This window comes from Solanum stenotomum, chromosome 7 (assembly GCF_019186545.1).
Source record: "Solanum stenotomum isolate F172 chromosome 7, ASM1918654v1, whole genome shotgun sequence".
Lineage (NCBI taxonomy): Eukaryota > Viridiplantae > Streptophyta > Magnoliopsida > Solanales > Solanaceae > Solanum > Solanum stenotomum.
This window is the reverse complement of record NC_064288.1, coordinates 23352843-23374062: the sequence shown is the minus strand read 5'-3', so window position 1 is coordinate 23374062 and position 21220 is coordinate 23352843. Positions and strand designations below refer to the sequence as shown.

At 37.1% G+C, this 21220-nt stretch overlaps 1 protein-coding gene across 1 annotated transcript; it reads left to right on the top strand.

The window, feature by feature from the left end:
• Nucleotides 1–24: 24 nt before the first annotated feature.
• Nucleotides 25–11562, top strand: LOC125869755 (uncharacterized). The gene is made up of 9 exons (XM_049550195.1): nt 25–456; nt 2334–2449; nt 2542–2623; nt 3181–3339; nt 4020–4385; nt 4727–4792; nt 4924–4972; nt 6500–6623; nt 11309–11562. Exons 1-9 carry the CDS (start codon nt 25–27, stop codon nt 11388–11390), a joined length of 1476 nt encoding a protein of 491 aa, XP_049406152.1. The 3' UTR covers nt 11391–11562.
• The last annotated feature ends 9658 nt before the right edge of the window (nt 11563–21220 follow it).

Genomic DNA, 21220 nt, shown 5'->3' with positions numbered 1-21220 from the left:
CAGAATAGCCCACGGGTTTCCGATATGGTGAATATCCCGTATGGTGTCTCAGTGTGGAGAACTATCAGAAATTTATGGGGTCAACTACAACACAATATTAGATACAAAGTGGGGAATGGGACCAGGGTTCTTTTCTTGAAAGATCACTGGATTGGTCAGGACTCCTCGATGTCTTCCTATCCGGATATATATATCCTCAGCTCGTCTCAAGATGCAATGGTAAATGAGGTATGGTCTGAACAAGGGTGGAATTTCAGCTTCAGAAGGTTACCAAATGACTGGGAGATAGGGAGAGTAGCCGAGATGCTACAAACACTAGATGATTTCAAGGGCACAAATCTGGAAGTTGATGTAATGATTTGGAAACACAATCATGATGGTATGTTGTCAGTCAGCAGATTGTACAATAGGAAAGTAAAGGAACTTCCAAGGGAAATCTCTGGACCATGGAGTAAGGTATGGAAAAATAAAGTGCCAACTAAAGTGAGGTGTTTCTCATGGCTAGTGGTTAGAAGGGCATGCCTAACTCATGAGAAGCTGCAAAGAAGAGGCTTTGAAATAGCTTCCTGGTGTTCACTGTGTAATGAGACAAATGAGACTAATAGCCATCTATTCCTCCATTGCAAAGTCACTGCTCAATTATGGGCCATTTTTCTAAGCAGAACACACACAAAATGGACAATGCCAGAACACACTGCAGACCTTCTTAGTTGCTGGGTGAGGAGGGGGGAGTAAGAGCCAGAAGAAATGGTGGAACATGATACCCTCTTGTATATGGTGGACTATTTGGAGTGAAAGAAACAAGAGGTGTATGGAAAATACTGCAGAATCAGTACAAAAGATCAAATGGCGTTGTATGAAGACCTTCTGTTTNAGGGCATGCCTAACTCATGAGAAGCTGCAAAGAAGAGGCTTTGAAATAGCTTCCTGGTGTTCACTGTGTAATGAGACAAATGAGACTAATAGCCATCTATTCCTCCATTGCAAAGTCACTGCTCAATTATGGACCATTTTTCTAAGCAGAACACACACAAAATGGACAATGCCAGAACACACTACAGACCTTCTTAGTTGCTGGGTGAGGAGGGGAAAGTAAGAGCCAGAAGAAATGGTGGAACATGATACCCTCTTGTAAATGGTGGACTATTTGGAGTGAAAGAAACAAGAGGTGTATGGAAAATACTGCAGAATCAGTACAAAAGATCAAATGGCGTTGTATGAAGACCTTTTGTTTTTGCTGTAATGAGGAGGGTATAGAGGATGCTGGACAAATTTTAATTTTTTTTCTCTTCTTTATAAGTTTAGTAGCAATTTCTTGCGTTGGTCTTTTTTGGGTCACTGATGTAAATCTTTTTGATGGTTGCCAGCATACCCTCATTGCTGAGGAATACAACTTTACTTTATCAAAAATAAAATAAAATAGGATCATAGCTAGGTGGTGGACCGTGCAAAGTATAACATATGTCACGAGTGTGTCCAATTTTATGACAATGACTACACTTGGATCGAGGTTTCCCAAAAGGTCCTCCTCCTTGCTGATTGTCCATAGACGGATATGTTCATTTTTATATGGTTTGAGATGCAAGAATAGAGGAGTTAACAGTGGGTGATGAAACTACTTTGTGACTAGGAGGCGCAGCAAGATGAAGTAGACGAGAGAATAATTCATCAATTGTAGGAACCATTGGACTGGCTAGAATCTGGTCACACACAGATTAGGGTCAGTAGGAAGTCTAGCACTTGTAAGAACTAGAAATAATGTTTGCCTGTGCTCTTGTTGCTTTTCCACGTTTGTAGTGACTGGCATCAAAGTTTCAAATTCCTCCATGACTTCCTGTACCTGTCCCAAGTAAGTAGACATATCGGATTCTTGTTTCTTTAAGTTGTCATCCGAGATATCACATCATAGAACCGAGATATGTCATTAGTGTATAAAGCTCATGCATTTTCCCAAACTGAATAGCATGTCTGGAATGGGTGAAACAAGGGCATCAACTTTGAATCAAAGAGCGCCAAAGGAGACTACATAATTGAGCATCCACTTTCTCCCATTGTGCTTTGACTTTTGCATCCTCATCACTGGACTGTCTTTTCATCTAACACACAAGCATTGTTTGTTAAGTGATCTTGAACACCTTGACCCTTGCACCACAACTCAACTGAGGAAGCCCAAGCTAAATAGTTTGTACTTTCCATTAATGGTTCTGAAGTGATTATAGAGCTTGTACTTCCAATCCCCGTATTTTTGGAGCCAAAAACATCACAACCAAAAGATATTTTTCAAAATTTGACGTGAAAATAGTAAGAAACTTGCTGGAAACTGCTGGAATCAGCCTACAGTGCCTGGAAACTGCTTGGAAATTCTGATTTCACCGGGAACTTGCCGGAAACTGCCTGGAAATCGCCGGAACCCTAATTCCAGCGATCGGTTCTGGAGAAAACTGGATGGGTTTGATCAGAAATACTGGACGACCCCAACAGAAAAAAACAGCTAAAAAAAAAAGACCATAGGCGGCCCTTATGTGCCGGTGTGTGATCCAGATCTCGCGTGAAAACTTCCACCTTCGAACGGCGCATGAGAGCGCGTGAGGGGTTTTTTTCCGGTAGTACTGGCTGGGGTTTGGTCTCCTGAGCTTCCCGAGCCTCGTGATGGTGTTGGTTTTCGCACAACACCTTCAGAATGAAAGATGACACAAATCAGCCCTAACCGTCGCCAGAATTTGACACGGTGACTTGACGTTTCCCACCAATGAGTATCATGTGTGAAATATAGAAGATAATATTATTGAATTGTGTATCAAATTGTTACATAAAGACCCTATTTATAGACACTACATTAGACTCTTTTTCCAACTAGGATTCCTATTCCTATTCGAAGAATTTTACTGATGAGATAAGCAGTCAGTGCATACTGATTACATGCTTCTGGTGTTCAGAATTTTTCGCTCGTCTCAAAGAAAGAACATTTTGGCCATCCCTTTATAGTATCGTACTAGAAATATGAATATAGCATTGGCCATCCCTTTGAAGTATCATACTAGAAATATGAATATAGCAGTCTTGTATAACTCTTTTGGTTCTTTGTGTTTTTGGAACATTTTCACGTTCGTTGATCAGCAATTAATGGTTATTGAACTTTTGGTTATTAGTTGTAATGGTTTGTTTCATTATCTTATTTAGGTACTGGGAGGCTTTGATGCATCAAATTATGTAACTGAGAGGCAATGGGCTACTGCTTCAGATGGCACACAGATACCTATATCAATAATCTATCAAAAAAATCTTGTAAAACTTGATAGTTCAGATCCGTTGCTTCTTTATGGTTATGGATCCTACGAGGTGATTTTCTTGCTAATTATTGAGTAACTAAATGTGGAGTACTACTCTGTATTTGTCCTTCCTTTTCTTGTTGATCTGAAGGAAGAAGGTCAAATCTCTGTTGTGGTTAAGCTAAGTGCAGTGTGGTCGTATCTGATGGTTTCTGAACACTGTGTTTTACAGAATCTCACAGATCTTAGATGGAGAAGTTGTGACATGTCCTTTTTTTGTACTGATGACCATTTGTGTAAATGGAACAAGAGTTTGTGAAGTTTACTCTTTGTAGAAAAATACTGCAGGTAAAAAATGCAAAGTTACATGAAATGATCTGATAATACAATGTATATGTCATCTGAGTTCAGGAGTTAAAATGTCAATTTTTTAAAGAATGAATTGATTGTGTTGCCAATGGGTATTCACATATGGTTTTAATTTGATAGTCTTTGATATACACTATCAGATGAATCCTTTTGTTTTTTTCTTTTTAAAGGAGGGTACAAGAAAAGCGTACACGTTGTCCTCGGTATAAATGAAAATTCACCAACAATTGATGGCTTTCTAATTGTATTGATGTGAATTCTTCAGTCTATCAATTGTGGAATTCCTGAGATTTATATTTTGTGCAAGGTCACAGCCATTATGTTTAATACTTTTAGCTTGATCATTCTTTGCTGACACTGCAAATGTCATATTCCTAACAGATATGTATTGATCCCACTTTCAAGGCGTCACGCTTTTCTCTGTTAGACAGGGGTTTCATTTACACTATTGCTCACATTCGTGGAGGTGGTGAAATGGGGAGGCAGTGGTATGAAAATGGGAAACTGTTGAAAAAGAAAAATACTTTCACAGATTTCATTGCTTGTGCAGAATATTTAATAGACAAGAAGTACTGTTCCAAGGAAAAGCTTTGTATCAATGGAAGAAGTGCAGGTGGATTGCTGATCAGTGCTGTTGTTAACATGCGTCCTAATTTGTTCAAAGCCGCTGTTGCTGGGGTTCCTTTTGTAGATGTTGTAACTACAATGCTTGATCCAACTATTCCTTTAACAACTTCAGAGTGGGAGGTTAGATCTCTTTAATTGAAATCCGCATATGTCTTACTTTAATGAGAAATATTAAGTGGCATGACATTCATTGGTGTGGATTCTCCATTTGAAATCACTTAGATGATCAATGCGAGGATATCATTACAACAATGTATCTGAGAGTGAACTTTTGTGGTAATGGCATTGATTATGCCTCAGATTTCCAGTGGATAAACTGTAACTGTAGTAGTAAATTTTTGTAACGTGGATCTAAATGTGCATAAGGTGTATTTGAGGAGGTGTGAGAACTAGATTGTGAGACTTGGAAGATGGATATTTTGAAGTTTGTGATTGATGTTTAATCTATTCATTTGCTACAGGAATGGGGTGATCCACGTCAGGAAGAATTCTATTTCTACATGAAGTCATATTCCCCTGTTGATAATGTAAGTAATATATCCGTCTCCCAAAAAAACTACTTAAGGTTTGTGCATTGAGCAACACAATCAGGAAAGTACACTTATGTTAACAACTCAACATGCCTTTGCCTTTTTCTTTTTTCCTTTTTCTCTTACAGGTCAAAGCACAGAATTATCCAGACATTCTTGTTACAGCTGGCTTGAATGGTAAGTGAAATGGAAGCTGGTGCAGCAATTTCCAGTTTTGAAGATATATGATAGGAAAGGAAAAAGTGTTTGGGGAGGGTGGTAAAGGGCCTTGGTAATGTTCATTTCCTCAAACTTGCTTTTGAATTCTGGAGGGAGTTGGCTCCATTAACAGTTGTGAAACTAGTAATGTTACATGGAATTGACTGTCTTGGGACTCTAAGGCCCAACATATCTATCAAATATGAGTAGTATAGAATTTAGAGGCTCAACATATCCACACGGAAGGAGTATATAGTACATTCCGGGTATAAAATTATAGAAGGTTGTGTGAGATGGTTTTTTATGTCCTATGTAGACATCTAAACGCATCAGTCTGTTCTTCCATGTGGGACACTGGTGAGTAAAAGTATTTAAATGCAATGAATGCCCGTAAGATGGCATGGACTGAAGTTGTTTACAGTTTCTTGGTTAGAATCCATGAGGAACTCAACGAAGAATGGAATACGCAAAAGCAAAGTATCCATATACCAAAAGCCCAACTAATTGGGATCAAGGTTGGTTCGTTGTTGGTACACTTACATAGATTTAATATCATTAGGAGTCTTTGTTTGGAGACTAGTATGTCAGTCCAGGGATAAAAAATGAGATGTGAAGAATTCCTAGTTCTAAAGAACCATAATTTGTCTTATAGGACAAGTTACCAAGTTTTGAAAAAAACCTTCCAAATGAAGCTTATTGGATATAGTTAGATCATAAGCCGAAGCCAATTTTCTTGCAATGATGCACAGCAGTAACTTTTTTATGCTTCAGAAATTGATCGCCTTTAAAGCTGGCAGTTTAAACTGTCTGACTTCTGGAGTTAATTACTTGAACAAATGATGGCTTATTAGTTTGACTCCTCATCTCTCTGGTGATGAACTATGGACACTTCTAACTAAATTAGAAAACCAGTAATTTATTCAGAGATACATCTTGGGATGACTTCTTTTCAGTTTCTTCTCATTTAATGCTACTATACTTTAATATGCTTTGCTAGTACTGTCAATCCACAGGAGAAAAAGATTAAGAGTTTCTCAGCAAATGTCAACTTCCGATAAAATCATATACTTAGAACACTGTCAACATTTCAGGTCATCAAAGCGTTAATTCTGATACTTAGCTAATTTGTATTATTTTTTTTTATAATCTAGTAGCAAATGATTGCTTTTCCTGTAGAGTTTTTAGATTCAGAACAGGATAAATGCAAAATAAGATATTTGTATCTTATCAAAAGACAGTCATAAGATTCGAGTTCATTTAATTAATATGATTTCATCTTTGTGATCCAGCGTAATTTTCTGCAGTCCATAAGTATGTACTTATTTTTTGTAGCAACTAAGGATAATTGCTTATAAATATGGACAAAATCAGTAAAAACTGATATAATGGTTTATATCTGTCATAACATAAACTTGGTGATACAACCATGAAATAAAGGAGTAATCTCCAGTCACTTGTTTAGATATTTCTACTTTTGATTTAATATGAGGTCTTAAATTGTGACAGATCCACGTGTTATGTACTCTGAGCCAGCAAAGTTTGTGGCCAAGTTGAGAGATATGAAGACGAATGATAATTTACTCTTGTTCAAATGTGAAATGGGTGCAGGACATTTTTCAAAATCTGGAAGGTATGATTTTATAACTAGCTTTATGACCTGAATCATTTGGATAAGAAATGACAGGATTTTCCTTCCAGTGAACTTGCATCTTTTTCGTTTTTTTTTTGGTAACTGTAACATTTGTATTTATATCAGTACTTAGGTAGTACTGGAAAAACGATATTTACATTTAAAGGAAGTAAAACTCTTCCCAGGAGCTAAACCTAGCTCTAGATGGACCCTAAAACATCCAGAATTGCCGCAGTCTCAAGTAAATATTTGTACACCAAAAGCAGAACAACAAAATACATTTAAGTTTAATCTCCTGCATATTGCTACTCCCGTTCTTAAAACATCTGTCATCCTTTCTCTCCTTATAGTCCACCAGATGCAGGCAAGGATAATCCTCCATCTGTCTTTGTTTTCTTGCTTCAAAACTAGCTTCCTCCCAACTGAAAAGAGTCTCATCAATCTTACAAGGTATTATCCAAGAGATGCCTCTGAGATTGAAGAAAATCTGCCACAGTTGGTCAGTGATTTTACAGTGTAGGAATAGATGCCTCACTGTCTCTGTATCTTTTCCACATCCAGAACATCTATTGCATAAAGAGATTCTCCTCTTGCACATTGTCAAGACTCAAGAGTCAAAGCAGCCTCATTAGCTAAAAGCCAAGTGAAACATGCCACTTTGTGAGGCACTTTGGCTTTCTAGATGTGCTTACAAGGCCATTTAGTATTCTGAGTACCAGTTTGGTTTGTCAGCTTGTATCCCTCCTACACCTTATATATAGCTTTGATGTGCCCATGCCACCATAAATAGTCCTCTCCTCTCCTTCAGGAGTTTTGGTTACTTAGTTTAGAGTTTCCGATGCGTATATGATAACAGAACATCAGAAAACCAAGAGATCACTTTAGGTCTCAAGCAAAAATCTCTTGTTTAGAAAATCTTACCAATCCTATGAAAGCTCGAACCGAATTCTGAGATGTTTTTTGGATCTGAAGTATAATTTCTGCTTTCTGGAGTAAAGATCATCCAATGCTATTAAAAGCCATTTATTCGCCCATTAAGCAATGACATATAGGGTGAGGGTTCCTTGCTTCACACTGGTAGAGCGAAGCAACTTCAAGGAAATGTGCTCTTCATACAGTAGGACGGAAGGGGATTTTTTTTTTCTTCATTTGACTTTAAAAGGTTAAAGAAAATAAGAAAGGCAAAATAGGGCCTTTTGCTATCTAAGAACTTGGATTCCTCCTTAGATAATGCTTTCGTGTTCTATTTATAATTATAATGAAGTAATGAAATTTTGTGGATATGCATCCTGTAGATCTCATCAGAGTACAATTCAGGCAATAAATTGGTGTTCTTTACATGTTCTTTGCCATCCCTAACCATAATACTGTGAGCCTACCAAATCCACAATTTTCTGTATATACCAACAAAAAAGCTTCACTAGACATCTAGACTTTAGGACAGATGAAGACGTTGATATTCCTCCAAAGCATATCAGGTTTTCTCTCCTTCCATAGACACCAAAAGATGGTCAGAGAAATCATCTATCAAATCTTTCTGGAGTCTTTGACTTCCCATTTACCCCAATCGCATAAATGCTTCCATTATTTTGTTTGCTATATAACCCATGGCAGACCAAACTGATTCAAAAACATGCTCCAAATGTTCTTGCAATTGTGCAGTGTAGAAATAAGTGCAAATGCCTTCTGTTTCTTCATTTCACATGTAACACCTGCTGCACAGAACTATTCCTCTTCTTCTGATGTTATCTTGTGTGAGACAGACATTTAACGAGGCTATTCGTGTAAAACATGCCAGTTTTACTGGAAAGATTAGTTTTCCAGGGCCAATTTTCCATATATCTGCTGGTAAAATGCTGTAATTTATTGCATAGTTTTACTGATAAGGTACCTTTCGCATTGCTGCCCCATTTCATTTTGCCTCTCCTTCGCAACTCCATCAGCTGTTGAGCTCCCAATATTGTCAATTCCTTCTGAAAACAATAATCCGTGTTCTCTGAATTACTTCATTGTTTGTTGATATATTTCTAGTGAGCAGTGCCATTTGGAGTACTTGATATTCTTGGGTGCCAATGGCTTTCTTCCCTATCCTTGGCAATTATAACTTGTTTCCATTGGGTCCCATTGTCATTGTTGCATCTCCACAACCATTTCATAAGTAGACTTTCTTGTGTGCTGCCAATTTTACTCCTGTTCCTTCATTCTATTTTGGTAGTCTACTTTGTCCCATTTCACCAGACTGAACTTGTATTGACTGTTGTTGCCATCCCGTAAGAACCTCTTCCTGATTTGGTCCACTTTCGTCAATACTCAGTACCTTGCTGAGAATAGGGAATAATAACATTAGGTATGTGAGTTTGCTGTCCAATGTGATGTTGATTAGAGTCAATGTTCCATCCATTGAGAGGTATTGCCTTTTCTAGCTTGCAAGTCTTTCAAGCTTTTCCATGATATTTGGCTTAACATCCCCATGGATGACTTGTAACCAGTTGGAGTATCATCGACAAACCCTTTTCACAAATCTGAGTCTTTCTGGCTGCGAGTCATGGTGGTTTCCATCCAGATATAGATTTTGAACATGAAATCTCCTGCATCTACTACAACAGAGGTTAGAATCTTGTCTAGGTGCCCTTTAACGCGAACCTTAGCCCACCACAAATGGTTTTTAGACTGGTCTTCTCCTGTCTTTAGCCAGCTCTGCATTTCTCCCTAACTGCTCTGAAAGCGTTCCGCGATCACAGGTGGAGCAGCAAACCCAGTAATCTAAACCCAAACACGATCTGGTTGAGCTCTTTCAGAAATTCACCCTGCTGCCGCTGACACCAGTCAATTTTTAGCTCCATGTTCTTCCATCGTAATTGCCTATTTTGATTCTTAGGGCCACTTCTCTTAAGGGAAGTTCAAAGAGGAACCTAAATCATTCGTTTAATACATAGTAACCCCTCAGGAAAATTTTCATTTATTGTGAACCCATCTATGCAAATCTGAACCCGTTGGTATTTCTTGATGAAGGCCTTTGAATATTTGGACCAAACAGTTTTGGAGAGACTCCATTCTCTGAAGAAGTAGTTTTTTTTCTACATGAATCTTGTTGACCATGGGAGGTGATGCCTTTGCTCCTGATCCTTCTTCTGACCATCTTGGATACGAAGGAAAAGTTGTACAATCCTCCCTATCTAGTCATACCAATTTTCCTTGGATGAAGCCGACTCATTGATATCCAAAGACTTAGTTCCCGCTATGAAGAATAATCTCCTTGACATTTTGGATGAGTTTCAAGACAATTAAGTTAATGAATGATTGGTAATAAAATGTAATCAAGGATCAAGAAAATAATCTAATCGCCACCTTACTGGAAAAGATATAGAAACTTACCAGATTTCTAGAGTTCTTGGACCAGAAATTAATGTGTGCATCAGAATAGCTGGTGGTGAGACTGATATATGTGAGTGGTTGGCCTGAGAGTGAAAAAGTTGGTTTTCCAAGTACTCGCCTGCTGCTGGAAGAACATAGAAGAAATAAGGAAATGGGAAGAGAGGATCTGACACTTTATAGTGCGAGAGAACTATTAGTTTGAATAATAACATAATTGTTGTTTCCTCATTATCTCAGAAAAACCTTAGAAGGTGTTTGTGTCAATTTTACTAACAAAAGCGGAGTCTTTTGATGCAGAAAAAATCGTGATGTATGACTAGTTTGTTCTGTTGGGATTTTTTTTTTGGACAATAGAGTCGGAACTTAATAGATATGACCTTTACTTTCTACTCATTTTATCATATAGGAGAGATGCACAGAGATAAATAGAGGGACAGATTCTTGTTTTGTTCAACCAAGCACTGCTACCATGATAAGAAATTGGTATCATTAAGTTCTCATCTTGGTATGAATGCTGAGGTTCATACCAATTTCATGGTTTACCCAATCTTGGTATGAATGCTGAGGTACACACCACAGATGTTCAGTCCTGAGCATGCACGGTAGGGGTGTTAGATCTCACAGCGGTTGAGAATTTGAAATTGGGTTTCCTTATTGGTCTTGGACAATCCTCAGTTCCTTACCTTATGAGCTACCTTTTGAGAGCTGCGCCAAAGTTCATTTTTTTAATCACGGTATCTATTAGAATAGGAATAGGAACAAAAACAATATATACAATGCTACTTAGAATAGGAATAGGAACAAGAATAATATATACAATTCCTACATAGGATAGGAATAGGAACAAGAATAGTATATACAATCCTACTTAGAATAGGAATAAAAATAGGAATAGTATATAGAATCCTACTTGAAAAAGGATTGTTTTTGCAGTAGGACTTTGTGAATGGTCTGATGGAAAATAGAGAAGATAGAAAGTGAACGAATAGCTTTTTCATGTCGTTCATATATCCATTTGCTCAAGTTTTCAATCAAGCTCACTGTGTTTAAGGTACGTAGAGAACTACAGGAATTTCCAACTTTTGGATTTTATTGTGAGATCCATGGTACAATATAGTTCAGGGTCATCGGATGTGTTTCTTCATGTAATCAATTCCACTTTCAAACTAAAATCTGTAGAGTTCCTTTCCCCTGTTGCGATTTTTGATGAAAGAATTTTTTTTTGAAAAAAAATAAAATAGAAAGAAGGAATGAAGAGAAAATTGCATATCTAATCTTCTCATAGTTTTAACCTTCCGTGTCTGATGCAGATTTGAGAAGCTCCAGGAGGATGCCTTCACCTACACTTTCATACTCAAAGCTCTCAATATGCTAGGCTCTGATCAACAATGATGAAATAATGTTGATATATTCCTATTTTTTCAACAATTCTTAACATTTAGTAATGTCTTATTTTTGGTTCAAAATCTGATCTTTGTACTCATTTTATTGACTTTGATTGGCTTCTACTATTTTGTCGACGATCCTTAACACTCTTTTATTGATTAGTTTTGGTTCCAAATCTGATGGCTGTCCACATTAGTTTGTGTTTTTTTTTCCTCTTAATTTTGTGGAGAAGTAGTTATTGTTGCCAATGCCTTGTTTTGTTTGTTGGATGTGATTGATCTCCAGAATGGGTTTAGAAATTAAATGCATTTAATGTCATCTTGCTCTACTTCAAACTGTCTTATTCGAAATTGAGAAAGGTAGTTTTCCGTAATGTAGGTGTTATTTGTTAAGAAAGGTGGGAGACCTGGGAAAGAAACATGACAGTGTAACATATCTTAAACGGAGATGTTATGAATTCATTAGTTGAAGTGGATGTGTCCTCTAGATATACATACATGTATGATGTTATACATATCTTATCAATACCCTCCTAAAGAGATGTAACATTTGATGATTTCATATCATACCATATAAAGGGATGTTCCTCATACTTTAATAAACACGCAAGAAAGAAATAACAAAGGCATTCTCTTCCATTTTTTTCCCATTATTTTTCTCATTTTATACCCATGTAAAAAGAAATAAAAATATTGGATTAAAGAAAGTCTTGTAGTTATTAAATACTTTGGCTAAACTTGTAACTAATGGAGTCTCAACACACTTTTTGTTGGTTAAAATTTTGCCTAGGTCAAGATTATTTTTATCCTCTCAATTAGTGCCATTCATTATCTTATCAAAATTTGTCACTTTGGCATGATAATTTTTTTTGGTAAAACAGCTTTCATTCATTTCATACTAAGAAGTTAGAAATACAAGAATCAAATAGATGCTGATCACATATTTCTCAACCATTTTAACCTGCAAGCTGTGAGCTAAGTATTTCATATCCTCCACTAGATAAACAAGCTATTGTACTAAACTTATAATGAAAGAAAGAAGTCATTATTACTGCTTAACTTTACAGAGAGTTGAAGCTAGAGTATGCGATTCATCGCACTCCAATCAAGTTTTGCAAAGGAAGCTTTCATTTAGCTACTTATCTACCTTTGATATGAAAGCAAGCTATTTATCGGCATATATTATCAACTTGAAACTTGTCTGATTGAAACCTTAGTTGATTTCTTTCCCTCCAAATAACGGCCACCAACATGCCAAAACCACATGAAGCTATAACTGCATTGCCTCGCTTGCTTTTTAGCCATAACATATGCTCACGGTTGTTCTGCATTTCAGTTTGTGTATTCCTAGCCAAGTAAGAAATTGACCCCACAATCTCCTTGTAAAGGACAACCAAAAAACAGGTGCACAAAGGTTTCAAGAGGAGCATGGCAGAAAACACACTTCAAAGGGACTTGGACACCAAAATTTTGTAATCTCTTCACTGTTGCTAATCTTTTCCAGGCTGCTAACTATCAAAAGAATTTGTAGCTAGGATGTATAGTTGGGTGCATGATAATGTTCTTCCAAGGCATCTTTTGAAAACGTGGTATCAAACAAAGGTACATTTACATCTTTTGAAACCCTAGCTTTCTTCTTCAACTTCTAGAGAGAGATATTTGAGAGGAGAAGCTTGATCAACTTTTGAGAATTTAAGAGAATGAATTGAGTTTGGATGATTTGGGGGGTTTAAAATCATTATATAGGGTTTGGGTAGAAGGAAAAACGACATAGTATTGAGTTAAAACAGTTAGGAAAAGACCCTACAACCTCTGACTTAAAACTATCGAATTGGGTCACTAGAAGCCAAAAACGGGTCGTCATCAGCACCACGGCCCGTCAAACGTGTTGTGAAGAAATCTTGCCTGGCAGGGCTTCCCTATTTTCGGCATAACTTTTTACTTCGAGCTTGGAACTAGGAAAACTCAATGGCGTTGGACAGAGGACTCAGAGATTTTTAATTTGATAGGTCATGGGCAACCTAATTCATTTTGTGCTAAAAGTTATGATCGTTTGAAGTTGATCCTCAACTCTAAGTCTGATAAAAACCCTTCACAAACGACTTCATGGTCCGTGTGGGGCTTCACCGACTGTTGTGACGCCCGTGGCCCTTGACCAGTGGCTAGGGGAGAATCCCTACTGACTTGACCCCTTACGACCACTTGTAAAATCCGTCATCCTCACGGGCCGTCTAAAGGTCCGTGGGAGGGGGAACCTTTTTGGGCATGTTCTGCCTTCTTGTCACGAGTACCATAACGGGTCATGGTTCCCTTCATGGCCCATCTAGGGCTCCGTGGAGGGTCAGTTTTGGGCTTGTGATTTTCTCGCTTTAATTTCTAGCCTTTCTCGAATCCGAAAGGGGGCCCAGTTTTGGCATGGTCTAGTTTTGCAGTGAATGAATTGTTCTTGTCTCAAGAGGATGTAATGTAGATGAGCTCTTCCATTAAATCCAAATCCTTCCATTTGAAGCCATAAGGTAGTTACAACAATTTGATCGCTCGACACCTAACTTCTTCAAGATATTGTGTGCCTTATTCTCTTTTACTCTTGTCTCTAAAACTCCTAAGACATCTACTTTTTGCTTTGCCATAGAGAGCTTCAACTCCTTCTACTTAGAGGATTAGTTAAGTCCTCTAACATTCCAAATTGTTGCAGACCCTGAGGGTTGCCTATTTGAGTGTTAACAGATGTAATTAAGACACTAAACTTGTTAGCTAATGGAACATTTACTATAAGACTCTCCGGTTGAGTTGTTACCCTAGCTAAGATTGAAAACCCATCTAAAGAGGAGCCATTTTCTTGACCTTCCATTACTATTTGGACTTCTGTGTGTGATCGCCAACTTGTATTAGTATACCTTTTGCCTTTCAATCCTGTATAGGGAGTTGGCCTTGCTTCTTTTTCATCATCTTCTCTTCCTTCTTCCTTACCTCCTGATAAGCTCCGCCAACCTCGGTAGCCTTACCTTGTTCCAACAGTTCTCAGTTGTGTGACCAAACCTTATACATTCAACGCAATGTCTTGACCTCCACTTGATAACAGCAAGGTTAAGGAGATCACAAATAGAGAATTGAATATTAGAATGCGGAAGCACAAAGAAAAGAAACAAAAAAAACTAACTAAAGATATGGGAAATTCGAAGGAAAGATCCACGAATTTCCAAGGATTAGATGTTCTAAGGTCTTGAAAAGATCCAAGTAACAACGTATAGATTTCTGGAAGAAATCTAACGCCTTTACTTGAGAAAACGAATCAAAACGATATATTCGGATCTTGACCGCTTTATGAGTAACTAAAGACAATAATTAGTATGTAGAAACTAATCACCTTCTAAAGAATACCAAAAAGAAACCAAAGATATCACAAGAAGAAGTTACTTTATACCTTAAACTATGAAACTAGTAAAGGTTTAAAGATATTTTTTCAAAGAACAAGTCACAAAGGTTCAAAGAACTCTCTCAAATATTATTAATATCAATCTAAATTGTCTTTAATGAATGAAAAGGACTCCTATATATAGGAGAAGGGGGAAAAGCGTCCAAGACCCCTTATAAGAAGCTAAAAGGTCAGCCAAACCCTAGAAAGACAATTATAAGGAATCCTACTCTAGAAAGGAAATAAAGTAACTTAACTAGGAACAAATTTAGTACTTCTAGGAAAGCATTAAATGGTACTTAGGAGACCATAAATAGACTAAGGAAAATATTAATAACCTATATATAAATAAATAAATAAGGTAAATCCCAACTAGGAAAAGAATCTTGACAATCTTGGAAAGTTTGACTAGTCTTCTCTCAAAACTTGGGCGGAAAGCAACTCTTGTTGTGGCTGATTCTTGCACTCTTCTTGACCTTATTTGCACGAAATTGGACCTTAAAATTCCTCATCTTGGGCTTGAATTTGGGCCACCAAATAATTGTAGCATTTGGACAATTCCTCTCCCTTGGGCTTGAGCTCTTCTTCCCCAATAAGACACCTTTGGATCAGCGATTGAAGCCCGTTGAGCTTATCATTGAACTCCTTGATTTGAGATTTTGTTATGGGCCTCCTTGGAGTTTCTAAAGCTTCATCCTTGTCCTTCAATGGAGTAGAGCTTCCTTGGATGCTATCACCACTCATACTCAACATCTTGTTGGAACTCACCATAAATACCTGAGATCACTCATGTGTCTGAGAGGTTGAGCCACATCCATTTTTCACACGAACTCGAGCATATGAAATCCTAGTCATAGAAGTTGTACAGACATCTGTGTGGAGAGGTTTCCCAATGGCACTAGCTACTTTGCTAAGTGCTTCACTCGACCAATTTCCAATAGGAATACCAGGAAAAGTAACTCATAGTTGAATTGTAATGATGCAGTCAAGGTTGAATTCAAAGTTAAGTTCCTATTATTGAAGCATAAGAGGTTTATTATGAAAATAGTAAGGTCCAACTTGCAGAATTTCTTCAGAATAAGCTATAGAGTTGAATCAGAAGACAAAATATCCCTCATCATGTAACAAAATCTGGAGAGGGGTTACTATTTTCCAAACGCTTTGAACAAAATTCTCCATAGATTTCAAAAATAGGGTATCGCCAATTACAATCCAATGAGTGCAGTTTTCCAATATTCCTCCCGCTCCTTTAAATCCAACAATTTCCACACATTTACTACCTTCTTTGATGTTGGGAGGAATATAAGCCAGTGATTTACCCTTTTGACCAGTTCAATTGTCCTAAAGGTTCTTAGGCTCCACCGGCATAGAGCTTCAAGTATCCTAATTTTATGTTATTTCATATGAAAGTGTACAAGCTTGAAAATATATATAAATTACCTAAAAATGACATGATAAATTTTATTGTGAGGGTAGATTTGGATAAACCTTTCCATGATCATTAGGTGCATATTAGAATCGATGACATCAACATGCAATAATTCGGGGTATCGACGTTCTCTTGATAATATTCTAAAAGAGAAGAAAAGTTTTGGTGGTAAAGAAAAAATTACAGATTAAGATGAAATCAATCATGGTAAAGATAATTGCTTATATATTTCTACCATATGTGGTTGAAGTATCCTTTTTCTTGTTCATGTTAGGCGGAATGACCTGAGAGACCCTTGTACTGGACTTCATTTTTTAGTTAGACCCTCCTACACTTTGATAACTTGGTATCTTTTACTAACTTATCATATATTAAGCTTATGTTTATGGCTTGTTTAAGTGAGAATTGGTACATTTTATGTGGTTTTCTTCATGTTTGTAGGAAAATGAAGTGAAAAATGGATATAGAAGATACTTGAAGAAACCAAGTGATATTGAGGCAAAAAGAGAACAAAAACTACAAATTTGGACCGACAGGACTTTATGCATGGCAATCGCGTGGTAAACACATTGAAACTGCGGACAGGACTTTATGCATGGCGATCGCAACCGTGAGCCACAAAATCATGACCCAATGCAATTGCATTGTAAACTGTTTTGAACACGAAGAACAAAAAATGTTATCAATCTGTGTTTAAAAAATCAAAATTACTGATTTCAATAAACTTTGCAGAAACACGAAGTAACCAAAGTTTAATAAACCAGTAAGAATAGATGAACAAAAATTAATTGACAAAACTAAAATCTGTAAAAAACGTACCACAATCTGGAAAAACAGAATCAGGAAAAAGATCAAGCCCACTGAATGCACAGTGTCCCCTTAAGGAAATTATTCCCCTCTAGTATCCGAGGTTTGATTTGGAATATGTCCTCCTAGGATAGAATGATCTCAATCACTAGTGTATTGATACCCAAAACTCTGGTGTCAGCGAACCATTCAACAGCAGTAAAGTACACGAAGAAATTTTGTGCAGAAGAAGAAGAAAAAATCAGAAAAATTCGTAAGGAATAAGTCTGAGGAATCAATGTATTTATAGGTAAGAGGAACTGGTTCCGAAAGGTTGCAATCCTTTCAAAATCCACACGACCATTCATGAAAGTTTGCAACCTTTCAAACGGTCATGGCTGTTTTTGAAAGTTGTAACCCTTTCAGAACAGTCACTTCCAACGGCGGGAAATTCAAATAAAATGGGTCACGCGTGGATCCGAGTCGGGTCGGGCCAATTAACTAATTAATTGAATCGGTTAGTTAACTAATTAAAACGTTGGCCATTTAATTAATTAACTAAAATAATTAAAACAAACTTTGTCCAAAAAATAATCTCTCGATCGATCCAAATCCAAATCCGAGCCGAGCCAAGCGACGACAACAACGGCGCGAGGGGGGTCCCTCTTTCCAACCCTTTTAACAATTAATAGGAGTGTTTCTATATTTAAACTCTCCTATTTTTCTTTCCACCACCGATGAGGGACAAATGTCTTTTCAATAAAGCATAAGAGGACTTTTCAAGTTCTCAACTTTCCAAGTTCCCAACTTTTTCAAGTTCCTCTTTCATCTTCCCTCCATTTCCCATTAACTCTTGCTACATACCCAACAAAAACTACCATGTGTTGGAAAGAAATTGAAATTCAATATTTTTATCCCAAAATCTCATTTTCACCCAAGCACAACCATTGTGAAGATTATTGATTTCATCCAAATTCTCAGAGTTCTTAGATTGGGGTTTTATGTTTGGATAAAAGGCTTCCCCACAATTCATCATTCAGATTGAAAATTGAATACTCCATTGTAATAATTTTCACTCTTTCTTCATTTCCTTGTTTTGAATTGCTTGAATTGAAGGTGTAATTTATCATACCACGAATTTGGGTTTTGTACGTTTATGTTGATTAACATCTTTAGCTTTCATAATTGATTGAATGTTTCTCATTTATGAAATGAGTATTTTATTATCTAATCAATTCATGCATTACATTCTTTCCTAATGAGTTTGATCACTCCCTGGACTTGTCCATGTACTTTGATTGAGCTTGAAATGGTCAATTGAGGTTGAGAAAGGTTGATTGATGCATAATTTTAGCTGTAACAACTCATACATCCGATTATAGATAGAAATAGTAAATCCATGCAATGCATATAATTGGATTGATTGTGTTGCTACTTAGATAGGTTCGATAGACCTAGTTGAGAAATATTTACCTAGGTTCGGTGACTCATTGAGGTTATAATGCACATATGATCTTACCCATGAATGAGTTTGCACGAGATTAATGTGCAATGGTTCTTGTGAATTTTACTTAGCTTGCCATTCCCCAATTTCCTTTGCTTCCTTGCTTGAAAAGACCTTTTACCCTATACGTGATTGTTAGTAAGATCATCTTCATATTATAATTATGTATTTTTCATTTGGATTCAAACTCACATCTTGTGATTCTTTATTTTTTCAATCGCTAACACATTATTCCTTGTGGGATTTGACATAGACCTTATACATCGGGTTATTATATTGCTAGCGAGTGCTTGCTCATTGATTCATATGATGGGTAATTGAGTGTCACTGTCGGGAACAATAAGGCATATTGAATTGGTTTAGAATTTAGAGTGTACTTGTTGCTATCCAAATTATGAATATTTATTTTTACTTTCTTTTTGTTTTGGTTCTATGGCCTCTTGTGATGAAACAATGCTTGGTGGTTCCAATCCCTATGTTGATGACCCATGGCCTTGTTGTGGAGGACTTTATGTTGGGGAAAATTATGTGGATGCCTCTCTAGATGAAGAGATGTGGGAAGAAATAGGTGCGGTGAGTCAAATTTGGCTCATGTGCTTGGCCCAAAAGCTTGAACGTGGTGAGAGATTACAATGTCTAATGTTCTAAATGAGGGATGATTTTTTCAACTTGCACCTAACTAGGTGCCATGAAATGATCCAACTTGAGTTTGAAATTACAACTTCGAAGACCCATGTGAGAATAAGAATTTGAGTATGTAATGCTCCTGTCAAGTGGTAAAAAATAGCAAATTGGAGTCTCAAGAAAAAGGGGTTGTGATAAACATGGTTAAAATCTGGGGTATTTGTAAGCAAACCAAGCCAATAAAAATCCTAGATGCCAATATCAAAGAAATGATACTAAAGTTGCAAAGAAAAAAAATAAAAAATATCATTTATGGCAACCAATTATAAAAGTGCAGATTGAAGAATCAAATTGAATTGCAATGTGGCAGCAATTAAAGGCAAAACGACACAAATTCTTGAGGCGGCACAATTCAAGTTGGTTTTGGTTTCTCAAATTGTTTTGAACTCAGTTATTTTATTTAGGGTTTTCTACCTCCATAAATAGCCCATGAGAATAATTATTAAGAAAGCATCATACTTTGTAAGGAAAAATCGTCAATACTTTTTAGGATTCTTTTCTTCCTCTTCTCCTTCNCCCCCCCCCCCCGCCCTCCTCTTCTTCCTTTGGTTATCGCTTAAATTACTTTTATATTCTTGTTTTAGTATTTCATGCTTGATCACCATAGAAGTAAATACATTGTCTATTCTTGGACTCGGAAGACGAAGAGATAGATAGACCAACGAATACAAAAAGCTTGATCTTTCTTGCATATCGCTTGATTAGATTTGTGTTTAGGATTGACACCATGATGAACACCAAGCTTATATACAAAACATGATGAAAATTAAATGCTCGCCAATAGAGCTTGTCTATCTCCGCTCAACGATGTAGTTCGAAAGCCAATTGGAGTAGGCGATTAGAGTTCGGGAAACCATGATCATAAAATTAACCCTGTAAATCAATAATTTGATAATCGTAGTTAGTTCATACATGAGATGTGATATATGAAACCTATGTATACTGCATCCCTAGAATTTTCCAAAGATGGTAAGCAATTTTATTATTTCATTCTTACATTCTTATTATTTCATTCTTGCATACTATAAAAATAATTAGACTGGTATAATTTAGTAAAAATTAGTTAATCGACAAGTCCTTTGGGTTCGATAATCCAACTCTCTCAGAGCCATTATATTACTTACGCGACCACATACACATGCGTGTGCAATTGGGAGCAACAACCACAATGGATCGAGAAAAACCTTTGGATTGAGTCATACGAGTTCAGCACTGCGGCCAAGAATTTACTCTCAATCATATATATGCAACCGAGTAACCCTTCGAAGAATGAGACCAATATGTCTCCGGATAATGCGTTGTTGATTTGAGCTATTATGGACGTACTTCCGATTGATATCGACAATATTATTGTGCAACGCATACAAGAGGTAGTCATTGGATATTAAAAGTCTTTACTTTCCTTCTTCGATTGTACGTATGTCAGAATGATGGGGTGGACAAAAAGTAGATGGACAATTAAAGTCCCTGAAAAGCCTATTCATCTATCGAAGAAGAAAAAGGTTTGGGACATGTCATGAAGAAGAGGAGGATTGATACCCTTGATCCAGAGTTTGGAACTTGCGTCGAGAGTGCTGCTCCACCTTCCATAGACTCCACCTAGATCCGTTGGGCAACTACGGATTGGACCTCCAGCATTGGTTCACATATCTGGACAAATGCATGGTATGTACTCTCAGATTCAAGAGATTGTGTGTAACCTCCCCACTAGACCTAGAGCTCATCCTCTGCCCCAGGTAATATTTCATAGACTTTGTCCACCATAGTGCATGAGCAGCAAACTATCAAAGACAGGTTGGCTAAAGTTGAGAGGCAGCAGCAGAAGAAGGAGCACAAGAAGAAAAGCAAAATTTTGATGAAGATAATGGACACACTCAGGAGGTTCTGTGGTACAGATGATGAGGATGATTCCCTCTCGGGCCCTGATAGCTCCAATTCTAATTGAGACATCTTAGAAAGTCCCTCGTGTTCTCTTTTTGATGTTTGTACTGTGAGGACATATTTTCATTTTTAGTTAGG